The following is a 27,123-nucleotide window of genomic DNA, read 5'->3' as shown; positions in this document are numbered from 1 at the left end:
GTGTATCCATCATTGTGACTGAGCACCCCAAGTACTTTCTGTTTCTATTGTTGCTGCTGTTACTGTGTGCCTTCACTTTGTTTTGGACTTATGGTGATCCTAAGGCAACCCCCATTATGGGGTTTTCTTGGCAAGATTTGTTCACAGGAGGTTTACTTTTGCCTTCCTCTGAGGTTTAGAGAGTGTGACTTGCCTAAGATCACCCAAAGGGGTTCACTGGCTGAGCAGGAATTCGAACTCTGGTCTCCAGGATTGTAGCCCAACACAGAACACTGAAAGGGCCCTGAATGGTAGGACAATAGTATCATCTCCTTAATTACAAATGGAGGTGGAGAAAATAGTGGCCTGTTTGCAGTAGGGTAGTCCTGAACCTTCAAGCAGAGGAGCAAAGACAGCAGTGCCACTATGTTCTGCACTACTCATGTTTCATCTGGGAGTACTGGCTTCAGTTTTGGGTGCCTCGTTTTAAGAAGTACGTAGACAAGTTGGAGCAGGCTCAGAGAATGGCAACAATGAGAAGAGTCATGGAGAACAAAACATATGAGGAAAGGTTGAAGGAGCTGGGCATGTTCAGCTTGGTGAAGAGATGATTGATGGTTGAAATGATTGCACTCTTTAAATATTTAAAGGGCTGTCACAGAGAGGACAGGACAGGGCTATCCTTTGCTGCCCCAGATGGTAAGACCAAATCTAATGGTTTGAAATTACAGGAAAGAAGATTTCAATTGAACATTAGAAGGAACTTCTTGACAATAAGAGTGGTTCAGCATTGGAACCAATTGCCTAGAGAACAACTGAGGTCTCCTTCTCTGGACATCTTCCAAAAGAGTCTGGACAGCTACCAGCATAAAGTGCCCTGGAGATCCTGCACTGAGCAAGGGGTTGAACCTGATGGCCCATAAGGCCCCTTCCAACAATATGCTCCTAAGGTTTTTCCTGGGCCTAAAACAATTAGGGGGAAGCACGGGACACACCAAAAATATCAATCAGTTTGCCCAGGCTGTCCCTTTCTCTTTATTGAAGAGGGAAAATAAAAGAAGTGGCCATAAAGTCTAAACACGCTAGAGCCATATTGAAGAAAACCATTTGGTAAGACAAAGAAAATGTTGTAAGCTGCTAGTGATTTCAGCTTAAATAAAACATATACAAAACATTCAGAGCCACATTCCAAAACATCTTGATACATTCTGTTGTTATGATCACAGCCTGAACACAGGGACAAGATACAAAGAACAAGTGTGACATATGTAGGCTGCTATCCAACCTCTCCGTAGCATAGTGTAAGTATCCACATGCAGAGATATGTGATGTTGTCACTATGTGACTCCCTTGCAGAATAGCAACAGGATATAATGCATGTCAATTTCAAACTGCAATAAGTCACTGCAAGGCACAACACCCAATTGCAATATGCAGTGTTAAACTGCAATGTGCAACACTGTTGTATATGCAACTCTGCTGCCAGCAGTGGACTTTGTTGTGGATGGTGAATAATTCACCCCACAAGTCTGGTGTGATTTATGCATTTGTATGTTACTAACAGGATGGCAGCTGTAGCTTGAAAATAGAACTTGCTCTTTATTGATGGGTTTGCATGAATGTCATAGGCTTTTGTTGTTCAGCTACTGTCGCTTCATATTTTTGGAAGAATCTTAAATAAAGTTGGTGAAGTGCTTGTTACAGGTGGAACTCGGGGCTACCAAACTGAGACCACTGACGCTGTCATTGAATAAACTGCTGAGTTCAATCTACTATCAGACTCTATTCAAGAGCCTTAAAGGGTTGGAAAAATTCCCCTTCAATATGTGTTTCATTTTAGTGATTAAAAATAAATAAATAAAAATAAAATGGGAAGCTGGGGTATCACAGAGACCTCATGTGGCCCATGGTCCACACTTTCTCCATCCCATATTAGAGATCAAAGGTCCAAGAGGGAGACTCCACCAAACTCCGAGGAAGTGTGTTCCACTGCCGATGTTCTCAGATGTTTTCTTATGGAAAGGTGGGATAATTTAATTAAGGAAGATATGTTTAACTGGATAAAAGAAACAATTTTATATAATAATAAATAATAAATTGTTTATGTATATATCGCTTTTCCTTGTAGATCAAAGCAGTGAACAGCAGATAAAATATGACCAATGTCATAATACAATAAAAGCAAATTAAGAACAATAATACAATTTTCAATCCAGCATAATTATCTAAAAACATGCAATTCAACAATATTAAAATCGAACAATATATATACAACATTGTCAATTGGGGAATATTTTCAGTACAGGGAGTTGGGAGGCTAAGCTTGTAGGAAGAGGTAGGTTTTTAATGCCTTTTTAAAGGCTTCCACTGTTCCACTGAGGCGGATCTCTTCGGGAAGAGCATTCCAGAGGGTAGGCGCTACTGCTGTATAAGCTCTTTGATAGGTAGTCGCCAGTCTCACTTTAGGGTGTTTGAGTAATAATTTACCTGTTGTTCTGAGAGTGCGGGGTGGATTATGCAGGGAGAGGCGTTCCCTCAAGTAACCCGGGCCCAAGCCATTTAGGGCTTTATCCCCTCCCCAAGCTAATTCTAATGGTAAGATATCAGTAAAAGGGATGCTTTGAACTACTGCGCCCATTCAAATCACACAGACTGCCCAAAATATTTGTGCAAGAAATAATTTATTAGCCATGACCCTTGGCAAATTTGGAGAAACTGACAGATCAGGAAAGATAAAGTGCCCTTTTCTTACCTTCATACATATTTAGCATCTGTAATGCAGCTTTTCCTATTTATATAGATTGGAAGATATGAGAGTGAGAAACAATAGAAATGGGGGGAATGAAAACCAGGATTTTTGTTTTTAAAGTATTGTACAAGCTCATCTAATAGTCATGCTGGGATATGACACAGACTGCTACAAGCTGAGCAGTGTTGGGGCAAAGGGAGAAGCCTTTTAATGCAATCTGTCTTCACAGCCAGCTTACATGGGAAAGAATCTGGCAAAAAATAACTACAGAGGAAACAGGGGCTTTTTTGGCGACTTTTTGTCCAATGCCTGTGCTAAGAAATGATTGCTTCTCTCCGCTGTGGCCTGTCTTTATCGACTGACTGCTGTTTCACAGGAAAGGTCAACGATGGGAAGAAACCATGTTCAGCAAATGTGATGGAAGGCTTCGGAAAGGATTTGTCATAAAACGATTGTTAAAAAAAGAAGAAAAGGAAACACCAAAGTGACACTTTTTTGGATATAGAGGGTGTACCTAAACTACAGATGGCTGTCGTTTTAACGGTCTCAGCATCGGCTGGACAATTTTTGCATTTGTGCCATACAAGAATGACGTTACCAGGTATTAAATCAGACAAAATGCTCTCTCTCCTCATTGAAATTAGGTGGGCTCCCAGTATTGGATATTTCTGTGGTCAGCCGAGGACTTGTTTCTTTACCCAGGCATTTTTCTGTTCATTTTCCTAATGGTTAACAAAGGCTGCATCTGCACTGCTGAAATAATCCATTTTGATACTGCTTAACCATCATGGCTTGATGTTACAGAATTCTGAGATTTGTAGTTTAGTGAGACACTTTGTCTTCTCTGTGAGACAGTTCTGGTGCCACAATAAACTACAAATCCCAGGATTCCATAGGATGGAGCCATGTCAGTTAAAGCACTGTCAAACTGAATTATTTCTACAGTGCAGATGTAGCCTCTGTCTGCCACTCCAGGTTTTTAATGAAAGTTCTTATAAGGTAAAGGTAGTCCCTTGACATGAATGTTTAGCCATAATTGACTGAAAGGGTGTGTGTGCTCATCTCTGTTACTAAACCAAAGAACCACTGTTGTCCAAGGACTGCTCTGGTGATCATGTGGCCAGCATGACTGCACTGAACACTGTTACCTTCCCACTGAGAAGTGGTACCTACCTATCTACTTGCATTTGCATGCTTTCGAACTGATAGGATGGCAGAAGCTGGGACTAGTGACAGGAGTTCACACCATCATGCGGCACTTGGGCCTCAAACTGCCAACCTTCCGATCATCAGAATTGGCGTCTTAACCACTAAGCAACCGCATCCCTCTTATAAATTACAATGTTTATATTGTTGTATCATTTTATCTCTTTAGCCACTGTTTTATTGCACCCAGTTTTATTGTAAACTGCTTTGGGATTTTAAATAATGAAGTGATATATACATGTTTGAAAATAAAATAAAATTGGACATTTGAGTGTTCTCACTAAACACATGATATTGCTCAATGGATAGCAGCTGGAATTTTCCATCAATATGTACGTTATGTATCTTTATGTATAGTTAGCTATATGTAGCAGAGGTGCTGAGAAACCCTATTAGTGAACTGTGAAGATGCAAAGTGATTTGAGTGTTGGACTAGGACTCTGTAGACCAGGGATTGATGCCCAACTCAACCATGAAACACACTGGCTGACTTTGGGCAAGTCGCACTATCTCAGCCTGAGAGGAAGGCAATGGCAAATTTCCTCTGAACAACTCTTGCCAAGAAAACTCCATAATAGGTTCGTGTTAGGCCTGCCATAAGTTGGAAATGACTTGAAGGCACACAACAACAACAACAACAACAACAGTGTCCTGATGCACACTGACACTGAAAAGTGCATATGCTCTTGCCCCACTGAAAACAATGAGGTGCGTGTGCATGTGGTGCATTATTCATTTAATTGTAGTGTGGCTTCAGCGTAAGCTGAAAGCTGACTGTATATGCAAAAAATATCACATGAAGAGCAGGGCTAGACTCAGCAGAAGGTGGAGTGAAGATAGAAGGAAGGAATATCAACACTCTAAGATATGCAGAAGACACTATACCACTAGTGGAAAATATCACAGACTTGGAACAGTTACTAAGGAAGGTAAAACAAGAAATTGCAAAGGGAAGCTTGCTACTAAAGAAAACAAAAATAATATCCATGGAGGATCTAATAAGTTCAACCTAGATAATGAAGAAATCGAAATAACTAAAGAGCTCCTATACTATGGATCAGACATTGACAAGAATGGAGATTGTAGTCAGTAAATAAGAAGACTGAGAATGGGAAGGGCAGCCATGGAAGAACTAGACAAGATTCTAAAGTGTAAATCATTCAAGCCATTCTATTTCCCATCGCCATATACAGAGCTCGACAGTGAAGAAAGCTGACAGACAGAAAGTCAACTCATTTGAGATGTGGTGTCAGAAGAGTGCTGAGGGTACTAAGAACAGCCAAAATGGACAAGCAAACAGATCAAGCTTGAGCTCTCTCTGGAAGCAAAGATGATGAAATGGAGACCGTTGTAGTTTGGCAATATCATGAGTAGGCATGACTCACTGGAAACAACAGTAATGCTAGGTAAATTAGGAAGATGTTCATACCTGGCTCTAATGTTGCTCCAACGTAGCTCAATTGTCGCTCAAAGCTGTCTGAACGCCAGGCACGCTTCCTCCATCATTATTCAATCGTCACTCCCTCCTTTGCATCCCTGAATCATTCATTCCTGGGGAGCGGATTTCCTCTGAACGCAAAGTTTGTGTTCATACGAAATCTGCTCCCCTTGCGACAATTCAGGGCTGCTAGAGGGAGCCACGTTTCTGTAACGATTAAGGAAGCGTGCCTGGCATTCAGACTCATGCGTTTCCACCACCTTTGAGCGACGGTTGAGCCATGTTGGAGCGATGTTGGAGCCAGGTATGAAAATTTTCTAGAAGGCAAGCAGAAAGAGAGGAAGACCCCCCTCCAGATGGCTAGACTCAATGAAAGAGTTCATTTGCAGGACCTAAACAGAGCAGTGGAGAACAGGGGTGGGGTGGGGTTTGGAGATCTCTCATCCACAGGGTCGCCATGAGTCCAGATCAACTTGAGGGCAGTTAACAACAACACTACCTGGCTCCATCAGCCTGCTTCGCCAGGTCTAGCCTCTTTTGGCTGCTGGCTTTCGAGCGACCCACCCACTGACTGCTTCAGTTCAAGTATCACTGGGCAATTTATTTTGTGCCACTGTGGCATGTTTTCTGCCTTCCCTGGGGACTACCAAGTGAAAGCAGAGCATAGAGAGGGTCAGCCTAGCCTCCTGTGCGAGAGAATTTCATCACCTGGAGGCAGCCACTGAAAAGGCTCTCTCCTATGTCCTCATCAACCACACCTGGGATGGAGGTGGGAATGAAAGAAAGCCTTTCAATGAAGGTTTTAAGACTCTGGCAAGTTCACAGAGGGAGACAGGATCTTTCAGTCGGAGCCTAAGCTATACCTCCACTTCTACTTTCAACTACTGGCAATAAAGAGTCAGAAGAAACAGTGTAAGATAACCAGTCTCTTGATTCCTTTTGCCTGCTTCCCCTCCTGCTTTCTACAAAGCCTCCAGCAATAAATCTCCAACCCCCCCCCTTTTTTTTTGTTTTCCCTACTATCAAACTGTAAATAACATCCCTCTGAGAGTTAAAGGGCTCCCCCTGCTTTTTTTCCAGCAGAGACAACTGCAGATTTTCTCTGTTGGTGACTGTTGTTAACCAGCACTCCTCTGTCAGTCTATCAGATATGGGTTGAAACAAATAATGGGAATGTGAGCCATAAGCTTTAAATATCAAAAAGTATGCAAAAATCCATGTAAATTAGCCCAGGAGCAGAGGGAGAGAAGCTTTTGCACAGAGCTCTGTGTGTTTGGAAAAGGCCCTTTGGATTCTTGCCTGACTACCTAGGAAGCTGCCTTGTACAAGTCAAAACCACAGGTCTTTCTTGTGCAATACTACCTGTAAATGACTGTGCTTCAAATGGGAGTCTTTTGCAACCCTGGTTTAAGATGCCAAAGATTGAACCTGGGACTTTTTTCATGCAGGCCATGTATTCTTCTAGACAACTCTGGTGCATCCGTTAGAAAATACTGACATGTTCTGCAGCCCCCCCCCCCCCCTTGAACATACTGGCTGAGAAATAGAAGTGTCATTCCCTCAAATGCAAACCACAGGATTCCATAGGATGTAACATGCCAATTAGAGGGGAATTATAGTATTATAATTGTGGAGTGTGAAAGTACCCTAGCAAATTCTTTTGCTTCCATTTCGTACCTGGATTTCTGGCACAATGGGACCTCTCTCTGAGCAGGAGCTGGCAAATGCTGTCATTGGGGAAGGTGATACCACTGGATTGGGCCGGGCAAAGTTGCTCAGGTCACAGCTGGGAATATCGTTCTCTTCATGCCTCATGATGATGGTCTCCATAACAAAGAAGTGATCCCACGGCAGCCACAAGGTGTGGTCTTGGGTAATGAAGGGCGCCCGCTCAAAATGCAAGATGATGGCAATCCCGCCATTCGTGACAAGGTCAAAACTGTAGAGGGAAAGACAAAATGGTTTTGAAAAGGGGGAAGAAAGGTCAATACTACAAGAGTTGTTAAGAAAAACTGAAGGAAAAACCAACCCTTCACCAGCTAGCTCAGAACATGCACAGAATGATGGACTATCTTTATAATGAGTAAATAAATATAATAATATATTTTAGAGTGGTTCTGATTTGAGATGGAAAGAATATTCATTAGCTTTTATTTTCTGAATGAAAAATTGGTTTCCTAACATCTTGGAAATGCTATAAAAAATAGAGCAGCCACATGATTTACAGTTTGAAATGTCTTTTGGAGCAATTGGTTTATAAGGAAAGATACAGGTTTCTACACAAAAAATGTGTGTGTCTTAGCACACCCCCCCCCCCGGCATGTTTTCTCCACAGGAAACTGTATTTATGTTGTTGTTTTTCCATGCAGGAAACATTTTTGGTGGTAGAAAACCATGTGTATTTCTGTGGACAATTTTGTTTGTCTCCTCCTCACCATGCATGTGCACCATTGCACAAACACACCACCTGTGACTTCCAAGTACCTCACATGTCTGCCCAGATGCCATCCCATTGCATGCTCACCCCTTTGATCAGCCACACAGTTGCCTGTGTGATGGTTCGCCAGTGCAGAGCACCAGTGAATTGGCATGCAGTACACTGGCACAATCCTGGAGGCCCCCCATACATGCCCCTCTTCATCTCATGTCCCTCTGTTGGACTGTCTGGTTTGTGTATACTGTAATTACAGTGGACCCTCATCTCACGCGGGGGAACCGTTCTGGACACACCCACCCCACGTAAGGCAAATTCTGTGAATGATTAAGTGCCATTTATTTGAATGGGGTGTGCTGCCACGGCATATGTGCCCATTCACTATATTAGGGCTCCATGTGACTTCAAGTCCGCATATTGCAAGCCAGTGTATGGGGCGTGCGTGCTATTCATCCATTATTAGAGTTGTCATACTTTCATTTTTTTGCTTTGCCACAGCCATGCACTTCTGTTTATATTCAGGCGTGAAGATACACATTTTCTGGGCTAAGACGGAATATCCCAGCTTCTTTTTGCTCTGGTTATTAGCCCTGGAGCACAGCTTCATTCTGGTTTCCACCTCCTTTGGAAGCATGTGTCATATAAATGCCCTGCCTTCAAAGTGTCTGGAAGCCACTTTATTTTGCCCATATTTTTCACCCCTCTGATTCAAGATCTCAGCCAGTAACATCAAGAACAACAACAACTACAACAGAATATTTCAGTCCATGAATCAGAAACAAAACATCTCAATTTTAAAGCAGGAACCAGAAAACAACAAGGTGTTTACTCTGCAATTCAAGCAGAGACACTAAATTCCCAGAGCCAAGCTGCTTGCCGACTTTTAAAAGCCTTGTTTCTAGCTCGCCAGCAAGCTGAACAGCATTTAAGCCTCGATGAGGGCATTTTTAACAGTTAGTGTTTGGCAAAGCCTTCAAAGCAGCCTCAGGCCAAGGTTGAGTACTAAACAAGGAGTGCTTGGAAAGGGGAGGCTATAGAAAGAGTTGCAGTGGTTTCTTTTTAAATACCTTTTAAAAAATCGCACCCAGCAAACTACTGGAAAATGAGAAGACCTTTATTTATGGAAGTATCACTTCTTCACATTGGTGAATGGAGATGCCCGGAGGATTGAACTCTAATGAGCTGTGGTAAGGCATGTGAACTGGGGTTGGTGAGGGAATAAGTTGGACCAGCCGGGAAGCATCGCTCTCATGTCAAGGGAGGCTTAACAGCAGCAAATAGACAGAGGGCCCATTGTATTCAGGGCAATCTAACAGCTCATCAGCTCCTGGTCTTGCCTTGAAGTTACTTTGATGGAGATGAGCAGTGATGATGGTAAAATAAAAGAACAGAAAAAAGAGTGCGGGAGAGAAAAAGAGACACCCTCGACAGCTGAGTCAAAATTAATACTAGCAAAATTTTCTTCTTGTTGAGCATCAAGTGTTCCCTTTGATGAGAGACAGTGATGCTCTGGCCTTTGTAAAAACTGGTGTTTTTTTTCCTCCATCCTGTTTTTGGGCCTGCTCAGTCCATCATTCAAAGCAAGAATGTGCTGTTTAAAAGGAGTCATGCTGACCTCTGAGTGCGCTTGGGCATTTTGACCTATGAATCAGCACTGAACTCCATATCCAGAGCCAAACCTTTGCTCTAGGCCAGTGGTTCCCAAATTTTGGTCCTCCAGATGTTTTGAACTTCGGCTCCCAGAATTCCTGATTGCTGGCCAAGCTGTCTGGGGCTTCTGGTAATTGAAGTTCAACACATTTGGAGGACCAAAGTTTGGGAATCACTGCACTAAACCAAGCCCAAAAGCATAGAATCACTGCATTATATAGAATTAGGCTTCTAGCTCCTCCTCAGCTACAGAAATGGCTCACATTTTAAAAGGTTTGAGAACTCACCCCAGCAAAATGAACACAGAGAACCAGCCTTCCCTTTTCTGAGAGAATGGTCTAGAAATCCTCTGCCAGGAGTTATATAGAATTAGGCTTCTAGCTCCTCCTCCCAGCCACAGAATGAACACAGCAACTCACCCCAGCAAAATGAACACAGAGAACCAGTCTTCCTTTTTCCAAGAGAAAATCAGATGGTGTCTTCTTACCTGCCATCTTGCCTGCTGATGGTGTAGCCATAGAGGGGGTTGTTGGCAAAGCTGATGTTCACGCCGACAAGTGGAGTACCATCTGATGTCATCACCTGTCCACGAATCACACAAGGGTGGCTGGAAGAAGGTAAAAAAAATAGAAGCTGTTTCAGAAAGTTCACTGATAGTGAAGAGGCTGCCTTCTGATGTAGAGACCATGACTGAGTGCAATAGTAATAACAGCTACATTTCTATACAGCTTCATACTGAACTAAGCAGTTGACAAATGAAAGCTAATTGCCCCCAACAAGCTGAGTAACCTCAGAAGGATGCCAGGCTGACCCTGGAGCCCCCTGGCTGGGACTGAACTCACAACCTTGTGGCTGTGAGTGAGTGACTGCTGTACTGGCATTTAACCATTGTGCCACCAGGGCTTCCTACCAGTGGCAGGCTAGGTCAAGGAAACCCAGCGGTCTTTCAGCACAGTATCCTTGAAATTCCATCAAGGAAGCAATGATACTAAAAGTTCCTGTAGACCATCTCATCCAACACTAACAGTCTTCACCTTTTTCAGCGAAAAACCCTTCCAAACATACATTTGAAAATCTACTTATTTTTTAGCCATATATTTGTCTGATGGTGGTGGTGGTACCACAAACCAACTTCAACCAAGCTGTGAGCAGCTAGAGCAATGATTCTAAACTAGGGTGCAGTGGGGATGGGTCATAGTCCTTTTGGAGAACCTGTTGAAAACAATGGGCCCCCTGTCCAGAAAAATCAACTTACACACAATTTTCAAAGCATCAGGAAAGAAATGAAAGGGGAAAAGTTCTGTTTTTTTGCTCCCAGTTCATGGACTCTCTGAAGCTTAGGGTCCCATGGACTGCAAAATCAGAACTTACTCACCAGCTGAAGACAAAGGAGATTACCGCACTAGGGTAAAAGCGTTCCCCAATGCGTTCTCATGGGTGCGAGCCTGGAACGTGATGAGGGCCAGAACGCTAGTTTACCACACAGTGGAATGCCGCCGTCGCCGCCGGGCGTTCCAAATGTGTTCCCAATGTGTTCCAGGGAGGCCATTTCTGGGAACGGTTTTGAAACCGTTCCCAGAAATGGCCTCCCTGGAACACATTGGGAACACATTTGGAACACATTTGGAACGCCCGGCGGCGATGGCGGCATTCTGCTGTGCGGTAAACTAGCGTTCTGGCCCTCATCACGTTCCAGGCTCGCGCCCGTGAGAACGCATTGTTGGGAAGCTTTTACCCTAGTGCGGTAATCTCCAAAGACTAGTCCTGACTAAATCCAATTGCTAGTCCTTGCTAAAGCACATCTGGTGACTCAGTGGAGCTTATGTAAGTGTTGACTTAACCATTTCTATTGATTCAGTGGGTCTGCTTGAGTCAGAACTAGCAACTGGATTTAGGTCCAAGATTAATAAAGTGAAACAGACTCTACAGCCACTATCTGCAGCTCTCTGAAGTTATAGGCAAGATTCTCCCCAATCCTACCCAAAGATTCCAGGAAATGAAAAAAGGAAAAAAATTTTTTGCATGTAAAGCATGCATTGCCCATCTTATCTTCCAAGTGATGACTGAAACATTAAAATGTTTCTTTATTAAATGTGGAGACACTTCTTCTGTAAAGAAGCAGAGAAACTCTGGATGCCTGAAGTTCCCTCTTAAAGCCACCAAAAAGAACACCTGTTTGAACTGGCCAGTCAAAACCCTCACAAGGGGAAGATGCTATGTTTCGACTGGTCACAGTCATTCAGGATCTATCAATTAAAATTAATTATCTTTAAAAGCATTTCCTCATCACCCCTTTTCATGCCAGGATTTCTGAGTTGATGCACAACCAAGACAAACAGAAAATATTCCTCAATAACAGACTAAAAGGGCATCCAATGCTGACCCCAGCTCTCTGAGACTCTAACAAACCCTTCATTTATGCCCCCCAAAATCAACTGGGAGGAGAGTCACAATTTGTCAGATGAGGTGATTTCTCCCATGTCTGTTTTATGCTTTAAACCATCCAAGAGAAAGTGATTGGTTGGTTATTTCCAGACCTGCCCAGAATAGAAGCAGAATTATGCTTAAATTTCATTTCAAAGCTTGCAGAAGCTCCAGGAAATACAGTTTGCTTTTCTGGGGCAAGGAGGTTGCGATTGGGTTGGAAGTGTGACCAACCAAGACTAGGGGCAAAACAAAAATGGCATCAGGGTTTTAAAATTTTCTGACTCAACTGCTAGACAATCTGTCCCCAAAGGCCTTAGAGCTTTCCAAAAGTAAATGAGCTCCTTTCTCTTGAGCTTGTGTTTATGCTAATTTGTCGGAGACTATGGGTGCATCTACACTGTAGGAATAATACAGTTAGGCACGACATTAAGTGCTGTTGCTCCATCCTATGGGATCCTGGGATCTGTAGTTTTACCAGGTCTTTAGCTTTTTCTGCCAAAGAGTGCTGGAGTGAGGAAGAGGCATTTTAGACAAACTTGCAGCTGGCTAGAGGGAGCTAAGCAGGATTGGAAGAGGGGAAATGATGACAGTTTAAACCCTACCCTACCATTTCCCCAAGTGGTACAGTTTGCCCCATTTGGGAAAATCAATTAACACCATGCCTTGCAAGCATCTGGCCTCTCTTGGGTCAACTTGTCCTTTCTGGAGGCAACCACAATGTCCTGAGCCCCACAGGAACCTGGTTAATGCTAATTTAGTCAGCCATTTCCTTCAGAAGACCTTGGTCTAAATGCAATTACACTGCAAATAAGCTAAGTGGTACTGCAAAGACTCTCTCAGCTCTTCCCAGGAAATTCTCCAGATATATGTACATAAAATTATCTCTGCTGTTAATAGGTGGAATTTTCTTTCAATCACTCTGTCCTTGCTGATATGGAATTTATATCGAGCAATTTAGGGAAACTGATCCCCCCCTTGAAGACGGAGACTCAGCAACACGCTGAATTATTAACATATTTCCTCTTATGAATCTGACTGCGTTTTAAAGTCATCCTGGAAACTGTTGAGATGAAATAACTATATAATCGCTAGTTATAATTAGTCTTTCCCAGGAGCCTCCTCACAATTAACAAGACCTTTTGGAGTTTTTTTAATATTTGGTAATGAGACTTCACCACTAACATTCAAGAAAATGGATGCTAATTTAGGCATGCTATAATTTTAGTTTGTCATATTACCAAGGAATGCATAATTCACCAAGAGATTAAATTAATGTTTCTGAGTTCCCTTAGTGATAGGGTTGCTGAGTGAAAACTGGAGAAGCTCCTATACCTTCAATGGTTCTATAGGGTGGTGTAGTGGTTTGAATGCTGGACTACGACTCTGGAGACTAGGGTTCAAATCCCCGCTTGGGCATGAAAACACACTGGGTGACCGTGGGCAAGTCACACTCTCTCAACCTCAGAGGATGGCAATGGCAAACCCCCTCTGAAGAAAGGTGCTAAGAAAACCCCATGAGAAGTTCATTTTAGGGTTGCTGTAAGTCAGAAACGACTTGAAGGCACACAACAACAACGAATGTGAATTTCAGTAGGGGTTCCTTGTTACCTAGCTGCATCACTAGCAATATCTGCTCAAATTTCCTCTCTTGCACAACCATTAAAAGGATAGGAGCCCTTCTTAGTGAAATGTAAAATTCTGTGAGAAGCAAAGGCAGTGTTGATTTCATTGTCCACAAACACCAAAAGGGGTGTGTGTGTGGAGGAGATGCTTGTGTTCTGCACAACCTTGCACAATCACTCGTAAACATGCATTGATCTTGGTGGTTAGGTACTAATCGAAAGCTAATAAGGAGTGTTTGCTGAGATAACACTCAACCTCTGGGTTCTAGATTTCCTTTTTCATGTAAAAGTGTTTCAGGGTGCCTAAACTTTGACCTCTGAATATTCCTTGCCTAAGAAAGTCAACAGGCAACTTGCACATACACACACACAAGCTTTGACTCTTAGTTGTTGCTATACCATGTTTGGGATGTTTCAAAGGTGCTTTGCAATTTCTAAATAAGACATCTCCACACAATTATGTGAGACACAGCTCAGAACTTGTTCTGTACAAAATCACAAGTAGTGTTTTTGAGCAGAAAACTGAATTTTCTGTGCTGGCAAAAGCATTTTCTATTTTTTTTAAATTTTTACTTTTATTTTGGCTTTGCATGACATACAAATATATAAAGCCGTACAAATTAATACATGAGAAGGAAAAGAAAAATATATACATATGTACTTATATATATGTAAATTTATAAGCTAAGTACTTCTGTTGTAAGGGCATAATACCTTTTAACGGATATTTGACAATTCTTTCTGTCACCATTCGTTAGTAAATTCTTTACGCATGATAGAGTCTTTTTCTGTTGGATCACATGATTACTTTAGTTTAAGTAATCGGGTGGGTAAGGGATTTTAAAAGCATTTTCTATTTTGTGTGCAGGAAATGCTGTTTTCTATTAATCTGACTATGGATTCATGGTGCAAGAGTAGTGGAGGACCTCACCACATCAGTTCAAGGTGAGGGATGAAGAACATCATTGCTCAGACCATGGGAAATTCCATATTGATCCTACTTCCCTGATTCACCAACTTCTACCCCTTGTCTTGACAACCATTTGGAAATGACCTGTTACAACTCTACTCCCAGTCAGCAAAACCTGACATTGGCTCCACTGGCTAACTCTGTAAAATCCCATGTTGACAACATGGAAACTTAGTCCTTGAACAAGGGGGTGTCATTCAGCTGACCCTAGCCTACAAGGACTGCTATGTCGCCACAAGTAAAGTAACATGCAAATAATGAATGTTTCTGCACAGTAAAAGAGGCCAGTTATATCTCTACTCAACCCATTAATCACTGACAGCACTCCAGTGGCTGCTCTGTTACCCAAATTAATAGAAGAGGTAGTACAACACAGCAGCAGTGACATTTGGTTTTGTGATGCTTTCTCATCATGACTAGTAGGACACTGTGCTCAAATCCATCTCCAGTTAATTTGGGGGCCAAGAAAGGGAAAAGAAGCTTAATAGGCAGCAAACATTTGAGCCTGCCTCCTAATGATCTGGACTGTGAGTAAATCTGGTCCAGTATTGTCCAATTAGGATGGTGATGGTCCTCTAGGTGAAGGGCAGGGTTTGTAACTAGGATGGTTTCCAAAAAATGATCCCAAAGCACTGAAAGGAGGACCGATGTTGTAGAAAGAATGCACATTATCAAAGACTGATGGGTCCCTGGAAAAATTTTATGCATTCTTTGCCCTTCTCACTTTCATACATTAACATACAAAATGCTTCAGTAGTATGGAGATTCACCAGCTCACTGACCTGATCCCCACTGACAACAACTTTATTAAGTTGTTGTCAGTGGGGATCAGGTCAGTGAGCTGGTGAATCCAGGTTTTAGCCCAAACTTTAAAACACCTTGAGTAGTTTGTTTAAAGTTCAGGCTAAAAGCTGGTTTGGATTCACCATCCAACTGACATGAGAGCTACCAGCTGCCAGTAGTTGCTTTAAGAGCTAAAACAAGAACATTCACTTCATATTTTAGTCCTTGTAACATGTCTGTATGGAAAGAGTACCATTATACCTAAGCATCTAGAAAATCTCTCATTTTTTCTATTCCAATTGTAATTGCATTTTTTTCCGAAAAAGTACTACAACATTTGTTGGGGTTAGGTTCCAGGACATGTCGCGTATACATCCATATCCACAGATGGTGAAGTCCCATTATAGACAATGGTACCGTAAAATGGTGTCACTTATATAAAATGGTGAACAGCAAGGTTTGCTTTTTGCAAACAAAAGTTCTGAATGTTTTCAAGCCATGGTGGGTTGAATCGGTGGACGGCGGATCTATGGATACTGAGGGCTGACTGTATAGAGAATGAATGATTACATACATGAGGCCAAAATTGTTTTCGAAGAGTCAGGTTTGCTCTTCATTTTTTTGCTCCCAAGTGCTAAATAAAAATTTAAAAGACATTATGGGAAAGTGCAACCAAGGGAAGCTAGATTTTAAAAGTAGCCATCCAGAAATGCTCCCAAGGCCACCTGTGTATACTGCAAGGGTGTTTTTTTTTCAAGAATCTGGCATATATCAGGCAGCTGGGAGACAAGACAAAACAAGCAATGACACTCAGCAGAAAACCCTGACAACCAACAGAGCACCAGAAAGCTGCTGTCAGACTGAGTGTGGGGACTGAAAGTCTTGACACTCAACTGACAGTCTGCCTCAGGGTTTGTGGAAATGTCACCGACAGACTAGGACCCATGTTCCAGGCATATATTTGCCAAGGAACTGATGGAGTACAAGAAGGAGGTGATGTAGAACTAAGTAAGAGTAACTAAATGATAATGGCTAGCATCCTGTGAGAAAGTTGCAATAATCAAAGTCCAACCTCTGCGATCATTAGCTACTTCTTTGGGCTACAGCACAGGTCCAACTTACAATAGTGTAAGTCTATCTTCTGCTACCGTAACCTACTTTTTTGATAATTGCAAAGTTCATAATTCTTTACCGACCATGCAGTGAACAAAATCTAACCAAACCCAACCTCTCAAGCACAATCATTTCCATGTTGATGCCTCCTTGGCATTTTCCTGTAACTAAAAGGACATCATTGGCAAGGACCTCCCAATAACTCCCAGTGGTGTCTGTGGATAGAAAATAGTTGGATGCATCTCTGCTGATCCTTCCACTCTCTAATGGCATGGAAAAGGCAATGTTGAGGAAAGCTGAGTTTGGGTAGCACCAGGAGATGAAGCTATGGAAATGGAGCCCCATGCACCTCTCTCAGGGTTCCAGCCCAAAAAGAATAATAGTAGTAGGCTTGGTAGAACAGGATCATTCTGCAAACTGTAACCCTAATCCTAACCCACCTTTCTTTCAAGAAGCACAAGGTAGTATGCATCTCCCCTGTTTTATCCACACAACAACACAATGAGGTAGCAAAGAGAACAGCGTGTTATGGCACCTTAAAGACTAACAAGATTTAGTTGACATAAGTCTTGACGTGGAGTGGTGCCTCATTTAATAGATAATTGTACACATGGTTTGTGTATATGCGTGTGGTTAGTGAAACAACAATGCAAAAAATATCAGCAGATGCTGTTAACAGCAGTTGTTTATGAGTCACTGAGGCCGAAAGCAGACAGGCAGCAAGGAGCGAAGCAGGCCATGGGTTTGCCATGGTTCTGGAGCTGGCAGCCGGCAGCTGGCAGGAGCAGATTAAATCTGCTCCTTTTTCTGGTGGATTTGGGCCACCTTTGGTGGCCTCAAAGCAGTTTCTAGCTACTTTGAGGATGTATGTCATCCAATGCCATGTCCCTGAAGGGGCTGAAAGCCACTTCTTTTGGCCCAACTGTTTCTGGCAAGAGAGGTGAGGATAATAGCCAAGCACAGATATGCAGATTAATTCCAAGGCATTGCGTGACTATTATTTGTTATTTGACGTTTTTAATTTGTTGCCTGTTTTACTTTATCGAACTCTTTCCTGTATTGTTGTGTATTATTTATATGTATTATGCTATTATTTCTTAAATTGTACACCATGGGCAAGTTTACTTTATCTATTTTATTATTTGTATGTACAGCGCTGTGTACGCTGTGTCTACAAGAAAGAATTGCTTGCAAGGCTAAATGAATAACACTGCTGCTTCTTTTTAAGAATATTTGTGATCCACATTCTTTTCTGTAATATATACTATGTATATAGCTTATTCTGTAATAGGATTTTTTTTTGGGGGGGGGTACAATGTCATGTTAAATTTCAATCTTTTAAGACTCCCTCGCATACACACAAAAAAGCACTGTGGTTTTCACAGGATGCAGGAAAAAACTCCTGCATCTTAAGTAGCAAACTATTGCCGTCCTGTTGCTGTTGTTGTTGGACTGCAACTCCCATCATCCCTTAGGGCTGATGAAATTTGCTAAAGAGCCACACAGCCTCTGTCTTCACCAGCTGTTGTTATCCACATCAATCCAATACAGGGAGAGACAGGATACAAATAAATATTATTATTGTTATTATTATTAATAAATCTACAGCTCAATATAAATAATAATAATGATAATAATAATAATAATAATAAAATTTTATTTTTATACCGCTATTCCAGCGATCACAGCGATGTACATCAAAGAGTAAGACAATTAAAACATCAGCATGACAATAATACAAAGTTAACAATTAAGAACAGTAAAAACCAACAACACCCTATACAAGTGGCTGTGTAGAATGGAATACACAAAAACATTGCCAAGGGGAAGAGAATGACCACAAGGCTCACGGGGGGAAAGCCTGGTGGAACAAAAAAGTCTTCAAGTTCTTCTTGAAAGCATTGAGGGAGGTGGAAGTACGGAGCTCATTGGGGAGGGAGTTCCAAAGCTGAGGGGCTGAAATAGAGAAAGCCCTCTGAGCTGATACATATCGAGCGTCTGGAACTCTTAAAAGATGTCTTTCACCCGACCTGAGAGTGCGGGGCGGATTGTATGGGGAGAGGCGGTCCTCCAAGTACCCTGGGCCCAAGCCATTGATGATGATGATGATGATGATAATATGTACGGCTATGAATAGCCTTTATCCAATCCAATCCTAAATGATATAGGCCTAAATCTTATTCTTAGTCCCAACTAGAACAGAACCATTGAATCAATGGGATTTCCCTACACAGTCTTCAGCAACTGATTCAATCCATCTGTTCTAGGTGGGATTAACCAACATGATTCCAGCCACAGATTAACTGCTTAGCATCTACTTGTGATGTAGGTGAGGCTAAGACATAGCGATTCGTTCACAATAATTTAGTGAAAACTTCATGGCTGCTTTTCTGCATTGGGATACCTTTTTTGTCCTACTCAGTATAATGTATTAGGACACACAGGCTGAGAGAAGAAGAAAAAATGACATTGTGCTCTCAAATGGATTGCGCCTGCCTTTTGCTTCCCCAGGAGCTGAGAGCAGCCAGAGCCTTCATGGTCTGAATTACCTCCCATTTCCCTCCTGTTTCCTCTGGTAATAAGGAGCTGCAGTAGCTCTTCACATTGCAGTCACTCTTCACACTGCAGGGCATGGGGAGTTTTTGGACACAGGTCAAGGGTAAGACAATAGCTTCCTGCACTCAATCCAAAAAGGGATTGATGCATGCACGAGTCACTAGCTGGGTGCTGGCCAAAATGCCCCATTTCTTGACAAACCATGATGATGTCAAACAGCAGTAGGGGTTGGGATTGGACCCTAATCCTAACTCTGGAGAGTGTCCAGAGGAGGACTACCAAAATGGGGATAGGTCTGGAAACCATGGCCCATGAGGAGTGTAGCAACAAAACAAAACAACATCTTGGTGCATGAATGTTAAATATGAATGGTGTGAGGATTACCACTCTTCCACTGCCTGTTACAGATGGACATATATCCGGATGCTACCCCAACCCTCTCAAATTGTTGTCTTAATAAGGGCTTGAAGACTGAAGGAAGAACACAGATCAAGGGGATAGATGGGATTTAGTTTTGATGGCTCCCTGGAGAGGGCTAGTTATTAAGGAAGTCTGAGTGGAGGTAAACAGAGAGAAATGGACAGGAGCCAGTGGCTGGCTGTCATTCACACTGACAGTCTGTGGAAACTCTTCTGTGATGCTTCTGCAGTGCAGGAACGCCTTAAAAGGAGTGCAGCCACAGCACATTTTTCAACTATGTGTTAGAATTGCTCTGCAGAGCCATAAAGAGTGAATATAGCCAAATTTTGAGGGGTGGGGAAGTAAAATCTGATTTTTCTTTAAAAAGAATAAATACAAGTTGAGTGTCCTTTACCCAAAATGCTTGGGACCAGAAGTGGTTAGGATTTTGGAATCCCCCTCCCCCCCATATTGAATATGTGCATGTACACAATGAGAGATCTTGGAGATGGGACTCAAGTCTGGACAGTGTTTCATTTAGATCTTATACACATGGTATGAATATTTTATACATAATATTGTTAATAATTTTGTGAATGAAACAAAGCTTGTATACACCGAACCATCACAAAACAGAGACGTCACTATCTCAGCCAGCTATGTGGACAACTGTGGATTTTGAAGTATTTAGGAATTCCAGAAAAAAAGGGATAGTAGTTTTGGACAGAGCTGTTTAGTTACCAACCACTATCTAAATCCAAAGTATACACTGGGATGATTCCTTTATTTTTGTTATGTGCCTTCAAGTCTTTTCCAATTTATGGCAATTCTATCATGGAGTTTTCTTGGTGAAATTTGTCCAGAGGAGGTTTTGCATGTTTTCCTTTAAGCATGCACTTGCCTAGGGTCATCCAGTGTGATTCCATGAGCAAGCAGGCATTTGAATCCTGGTCTCCTAGATTCGTAGTTTAACACTGGAGCCAGAATACCACACTGGCTCTCTACACCTTTACAAGGTTAACCAAAAGCAGGAGAAACAACCAGGCTAGTTTTCAAAGCTCACCGTCTTCTTCATCACTCAAAGGTGGCAAAAGGTTCATGCAATAGAAGAAATGTTATGGTACTATGGTGCAACTATAGCTACCGTAATTACTTTTACTCATGGGGAGGTAACAAAGGTGCAAATAAGTCACGCTGTAAAAGTAATGTAGAGTGATGACACTTTAATGGGGGTAAAGAGTAAGAGTTTCTAGTTACTGTAAAAAATTATTTTAAATTGCATTTTAGAGTCATTTTGACACAACTTCTTCACATTTTATCCCCTTCATCTGTATTTGTTACTAAGTACCAGATAATAAAAGACCATTCTGTTATTCCTTTAAGAATTTTTCTCTCTCAAAAAACTGAAAATGGCTGAGATCCAGAATGCCACAGCACAGCATAACAGTTCCACATGTTGAACTATTCTCTACTCTCAGTTTTCCTGTTTAGCTTCTTCAGCTCTACCTATCCAACAGTCATTCTATGGCTGGTGAAAAGCAGGAAGGGACTGTAGAGAAGCATCTGGCTATGGGTGCGTCTACAACAAGGACAAAACTCTGAATGGACATCCAACTATTCTGGCCCTGGAGTCCTCCTGTTACCTAGGCACTCTGCAGTAACATTGAGCAGATGTCTACATGTGTCACAGGTGTGTTGCTGTCATCGCTGGTGCTCTGCCAGTTAATCTGAGCTCAAAAATGAGATGTCCAGTTCTACCTCCTCCTCACCATTGAGCACATGGCCAGGCACCTCCTTTCTGAGAACAAATGGTGACGAGAAAAAGCTTTCCATGTCACCATTCTGGACTGGGGATTGGCCCTTATATCAAGGGAAATGGCGGTGGTAAACACCAGAGTTTGTGATTTGGTGATGATGGGGACCGTATGTTGTCTGATCGCTCCAGATTCAGGGTTAGTGTTAGCTTGCTGTGAAAATGAGGGGAAATGTTTTATTTGGCCCATGTAGACAAACCCAAAATCCCTATAGCCAGATACAGAACAATTAAATTATTTGCTGAGATCTTCTGGGGTCCTCTGAAAGTTTCATTCTGTTACAGGAATATAGCCAGATGCTTTTCTGATCCTCCCCATTTTCACCAGTGGGAATTCCCCAGGATTAGCCTTCTCTGTCAGAGAGCTCTGGTGTCACCACAAACTACAAATCCTAGGATTCCATAGCATAGAGATATGGCAGTTAAGGCAGTATCAAACTGCATTATTTCGGCAGTGCAGATGCACCCTAAGGCCCCATACAGACAGGACAAAACAAAGCTGCTTCAGGTCACTTTGGAGGTATGCTGTTTAAATGACTCATGCATCTTAAGAGGCCAGAAGCTGCGCCAAAGCTGTGCTTGGGTCCTTAGGGCTGGAGCATGGCTTTAGTGAAGCCTCCAGCCTCTTAGGACACATGGATCATTTAAACAGCATACTTCCAAAGTGACCTGAGGCAGCTTTATTTTGGCCTGTCTGTTCGGGCCCAAAGTCTCCAGGATCTATACTAGAGCCAATGCGGTGCATTGTTTTGAATGTTGGACTAGTACTCTGGTAAACCAGTTTGAATCCCCACTGGGTGACCATGGGCAGGTCACACTTTCTCAGCCTTAAGGGAAAATGGAGGACCTCTCCTGAATAAGTTGTGCCAAGGAAATCCTATGAGAAGGGGGTCACAAGTCAGAATGGATTTGAAAGAACAACAGGCTGTAATGACTCAGCCAGTGTTTTAAGTGGCCTCTACCAAAAACTGTGATTTTGTAAGCAAACAGATTTTCACATTTTCAGTCTAGGGTTCCTCGTCTTCCAAAGGAAACTGACCATACTAAGACTGCCCTTCTTCTCACAGCTTGGGACAAGCAGATCAAGCCAGAGTTAGTAACATTTTTATAAAGACATGCCAAATAAAACAGGCTGTTCTGGTGTTTTCTGAATGCTTCAAGGATTCTTTTTTCGGGGGTGGGGGTGAAAGTGATCTTTAGTTGTTAAGGAATTTGATTAGGGAGAAGGAAGTGGAGGAAATCTGAAATTCCTCGGGAAGTCATAAAATAGATGGAGCGAAAGCTTTGTGTATATCTTGGCTTCAAACACACAGATGTCATCCTTTCTCTAAGGCCGCTGAGAGGAAGACATTAAAATGTTTCTTAAGCCACTAATGAAAATGTGGAGCATTTTATACACTCAGCTTGATACATTTCTGTTTTATGATACCACTCCAAATGGCACTGTGGTTTTGAGTTATTTTTTCAAGAAGGGCAGGAAGTAGCCATCTGAATCGAGGTATTTGCACACTGTCTGATTTCGTACTGGATCATTCTGTCAATCAGCTCCTGTGCTCCATTCAAGGCTAGTCATAGATGGGATGTATGCGCCAGCATAGTGGCATCACTAGGGTTGGTGTCACACCAGTGTGGTAACTCATTCTGTCACCACCAGGCTTGGAGCCACCAGGTCAATGGGCCCTCAGGAATAGATCAAGACACTATGGAAGAGAAAGGCTCTAGTCTACTTGTTGCTGATGGCTGATGGACTGGGGCACCCTATGTCCATGTCTCGGGTGTTCCAGTCTACTGTTCTTGTTTGCAAGTCCCAAAGGGGTTCAGGTGCCATTTAGAGATGGGAGAGATTTCCTGTCTTGCTCTGCCTTCCTGGATCCAGACATGTCTTCTGAATCTGAAGGCTCTGATGAGAGGCTGAGAGCCCAGGGGCCATGCCACGGTTGCAGCAATCCCAGCAGCCCCAGGAGGTGAAACTGTAGCCAGGGACCGGGTTCCCAGCAGCCACAAGAGCAAAGTTCACTACCATTATGGCCCTCCAATGAAGAGTTGGACTTACCAGTGCCTACCCCTACAGAGAGAAGCCAGAAAAGGGAGAGATGCCCCATTCTCAACATTTAAATAAGAAGCAATGAGCTATCAGGGAGAATCTGCAAGAACTGAATGGCTATAAATATCCCAGCACCTTCCTCGGTCCAGTATGGCTGACAGCCATCCATCTTCCTTGAGAGAAAGTCACGCTGGTGCCTCATTTCTTGATTGTCTGTTGCTTAGAACCCAGTCTGGACTCTGACTATTCTTTGGACTGCTTTACTGGACTGACTGCTGACTTGTCAAAGCTCTGGACTGGATTAAATGACCACTGCCTTTGCTACAGACCCCTTAGTGAACCAAATTCTCTCTCCGTCGCACTGCTTAAGATGCTGAGGTTTTGAGCTGGCACTTTGGCTAGCTTTCCAAGGCCAGCTAGTCTCCTTGTTGTCACCAGGCACTTTCCTTGGACCTTCAGTCTCCAAGAGTCCTGATCTACCCATGGAGAAGCACAGCGGTACACTCTACACCAGAAGGCAGATACTGCCTTCTGAGATGTCACCTGGTATGAACTGCACCCCGTACTCCCTTACTGACACATGTGAGTCAGATCTCACATACAGCTGTTTTATTGCCTGGGAGTGTTCGTTGTCTCTATGGCCTGTGCTTATCCATTAAATATGGAAATATGTTTTATTTTCTTCTGTAGCAAAAATGGTAGACCACTATTGTTGTCTTGTTAACCTAAACACTGATGATAAACCTTCCCACCCATGCCCTCTGTTCTGGTACTCAAGATCTGCTGTCTCAGCCTAGGATTTCCACTGCCCCGTCCTGGATTCGTCCCTTCTGACTTGCTGCCCCTCACTCCTGGAACCTTCTTCCCCCACGAGCCTCACAGGTCATCACTTCTTTAACCAGTTTCAAAACTGAGTTGAAGATGATCCTATTCAGGGAAGCATTTCCAGGCATTGCGTGACTATTATTTGCTATTTGACGTTTTTAATTTGTTGCCTGCTTTATTTTATCGCATTCCTTCCTGTATAGTTATATATTATTTATATGTATTATGCTATTATTTCTTAGAATATACGCCATGGGCAGGTTTACTTTTATGTATTTTATTGTTTGTATGTACAGCGCTGTGTAAATATACAGTGCTATATAAATAAAGCATAACAACAACAACAACAACAACAACAACAACAGCATTTAGCAAATATTTGAATGGGTGATAACAGCCCAGGTCACATACCCCTTCACATACCTTCAAACAGGCAGACCATATTCAACAGAGAACCATCTTGTCATCACATGGGATCTGGGAATCCCTTCTGAGAATGTCAAAACACTGTGTTCTTTTGCTGTGGTTTTCTCGCTAAAATGTTCTAATCTTATCTTCCATCCCTTAATTCTGTGGGATAGTATTGCTTGAATGTGATCTTTGTTATTCAGGGATGGATCCTTGCCCCCGAAAGCTCAACTGACTGGTGCTTTACATAATAGTTGTAGGGAGGCTAGCACATATGGCAATCTGGAGGCAGAGGGAACATTTGCTGGGTTGTGCTGGACAACTCATGGAGAAGAGGCAGCCACTGTAGCTATTGTGGATGTGTAATCTTGTGGCTTTTTGGTTTATGTCTTGTCCACCATGTGTTCCCAAAGGCAGGAAGAAAAGGGCAAGAATTAACCAGGAAAAATTGGATGTTCTGAAGAATGGAGAAAGCAGGAGGTGTTTCATTTTGGTAGAAGCATAACAGTGAGACTAGAGCATACAGTATACTCCTGTAGGTGCAGAAGAGTTAGTGTTATGAAATGGATGGCTCAGGGACTATATAATATGCCCTGAAGGTTTAAAAGATGCATCTCCATTCCTCTTTGCAAGGGAACAGCAGTTGCTCAGTCGTCTGATGGAGTATGGGTAAACCAATGACCTGTGACAGCTCGCTTTTGGGGTGAATTTATTACTGAATTACAGGCAAACAAGTGGAGCTGACAAGCTACTCTGATGCTAGAGTAGGAGGGAGAGAAGAAGAAAGAGCTCCTACGGATGATAAAGAAAAGGAAGAGAGATATAAAAAGGACATTGATGAATCACCTCAATGTATAAAGCCTTTGCCTTCTCCCCAAATTCTGCCATTATGCATTATTCATATGCAAGGGGGGAGGAATGACAAAATTCAGAATGAACGTCCATATTGAATTGAGCATTTATGATGATAAAACAAGCCACCGAGTTAAATTCCAGATGCAAAGGACGTCTTTCCCCATCATCTTGATGAACAGATAACAAGTGCTCTTGTGCCATTTGCTCATTCTCTTATTGATTTCCCAGCCACTTACTCTTGCTGTTTGCTTTGTATCTTTAAACCATTTTTAGCTGTCCATCACCATAAGGACTGGCATGAGAAACATTGTATTATCAAGCTACTGGCTTTTGAGAGTGATATCTCAGCGCCCAGTTCTCTCTCTCTGGAATGACAAAGGGTCACTGTGTTGCAAAAGAGGGCAAAACACTTGACTTGCCAAAAAAAGGATACAGGGATAAGGGCATTTTCAGACAGAACTGACTTTGAGAACACAGAATCATAGTGTTGGAAGAGACCCCAAGGGTCATCCAGCCATGCAGGAACACAGTATCAACACCCCCCCCCCCCGACAGATGACCATCCAGCCCTCTATTTAAGGCAAAGCTGTTTCAGTGCTTCTGTTCTCCACAGTCCAGATCAGATAGTGGGACAGCCGGTGGACAGTAAGTTGGACATAAATGGGGAGAAAACTGGGAGGAGACTCCTCAGACTTTATGAGAAATGCCAGGCAACTAGGAATCAGCTGTACTAGAAATTGCTGAAGATAAAAGTCTGGGAAGAATGCCTGAACTTTTGTCAGGGGTTAAATGACTTCCCTGGTGAAAACATCCTTGTCAGAGACTCTCTTGTTGCTTGGTTTCCTTGATTGGACCCTGTGGATTTTGAAATTATGATTCTGCTTGTTGAAACCCTGGATTCTTGGACTGGTTGACTATTCTGATTACTCAAACCCTGACATTTGGACTGGCTAAACAACCTTGCTTTTTTAACCCTTGGTATGCTCTGGTTTCTGGCTGTCTGATACTCAGGACTTGACTGTATTTTGTTATTCTTTTGCTTTGCCATTATCTTTGTTTGTCTTGCTGCTATCGACTGTTGGATGCTTTCCTGGACATTGTCAGCTTTCTTCACTCTCCAGCTTTTGGAACCATACACAGAAATTAGAGATACTCTACCATGGAAGCTCCTGTCTTTCTCCTCTTTTTTAAACCAGTCATTACCATTTTGGCTAAATAACTGACAGCACTCAGAGAACTGAATCTGAATCTGAGGTGATAATATTCAACAAGGCTAGGCATGGGCGATGGAGAGATTTCCTAGATAACCTGGTTGCTACAGAATTTAGAACAGCCTCTATAACGGAGAACATTAATAGAATTGTGGTAGGGTTACAGATGTCTGGTTGTCAAGGGAGAGAGCTCATTAAACATGGACATGATGTAGAATCTATATGTAACAAACCTACCTGTCAAAACCCACACAGCCCCCAAACATAACCTCATTATGTATGGCACTGACATAATCTTCACTTATAACAACATTTCGAGCAGACAGCAAAGCTCCAAGAAGTGTGGTTCTCCTAAAAAAACAGCCTAGGGTGGAGGGAGTATGACAATTCCAGCAATTGCCTGGTATTGCAAGTGATTCTAGGCAGCAGATGAAGTCTGTTTTTATTTACTCCATGAAGATTCAGAGATCACTACTACAGGGTTAGTCCCATGATCAGAAAGAATGAGTCTTCGGTAACTCTTGAGTTGTGTAAAATATGTATGAAGCTTATAGTAAGGAAGAGAGCCCCCTGGGGGGGGGGGGAATCACATGATTAAATAAAGTCTTTCTGAGTAGTGATTTAAATCATCATTTACTGTA

The 27,123-nt window shown here is 42.4% G+C and overlaps 1 protein-coding gene across 6 annotated transcripts in view; it reads right to left on the bottom strand.

Moving 5' to 3' along the window:
* The window catches only part of LOC149320104 (teneurin-4), a 793,050-nt gene that overhangs the window by 77,544 nt on the left and 688,383 nt on the right, over positions 1-27,123 (bottom strand). For all 6 annotated transcript variants that reach the window (XM_089512941.1, XM_089512942.1, XM_089512944.1 and 3 more), the window contains 2 exons: positions 9,944-10,063; positions 7,050-7,311 (listed from right to left, as the gene is read on the bottom strand). In XM_089512941.1, coding sequence (XP_089369067.1) covers positions 7,050-7,311; positions 9,944-10,063 — 382 coding nt within the window. The remainder of the gene's footprint in view (positions 1-7,049; positions 7,312-9,943; positions 10,064-27,123) is intronic.

The sequence above is a fragment of the Sceloporus occidentalis genome, unplaced genomic scaffold (assembly GCF_023333645.1).
Source record: "Sceloporus occidentalis isolate IW3139 unplaced genomic scaffold, rSceOcc1.0.p SCAF_2, whole genome shotgun sequence".
In the NCBI taxonomy this organism is placed as follows: Eukaryota; Metazoa; Chordata; class Lepidosauria; order Squamata; family Phrynosomatidae; genus Sceloporus; species Sceloporus occidentalis.
This window is presented reverse-complemented; position numbering and strand designations above follow the sequence as displayed.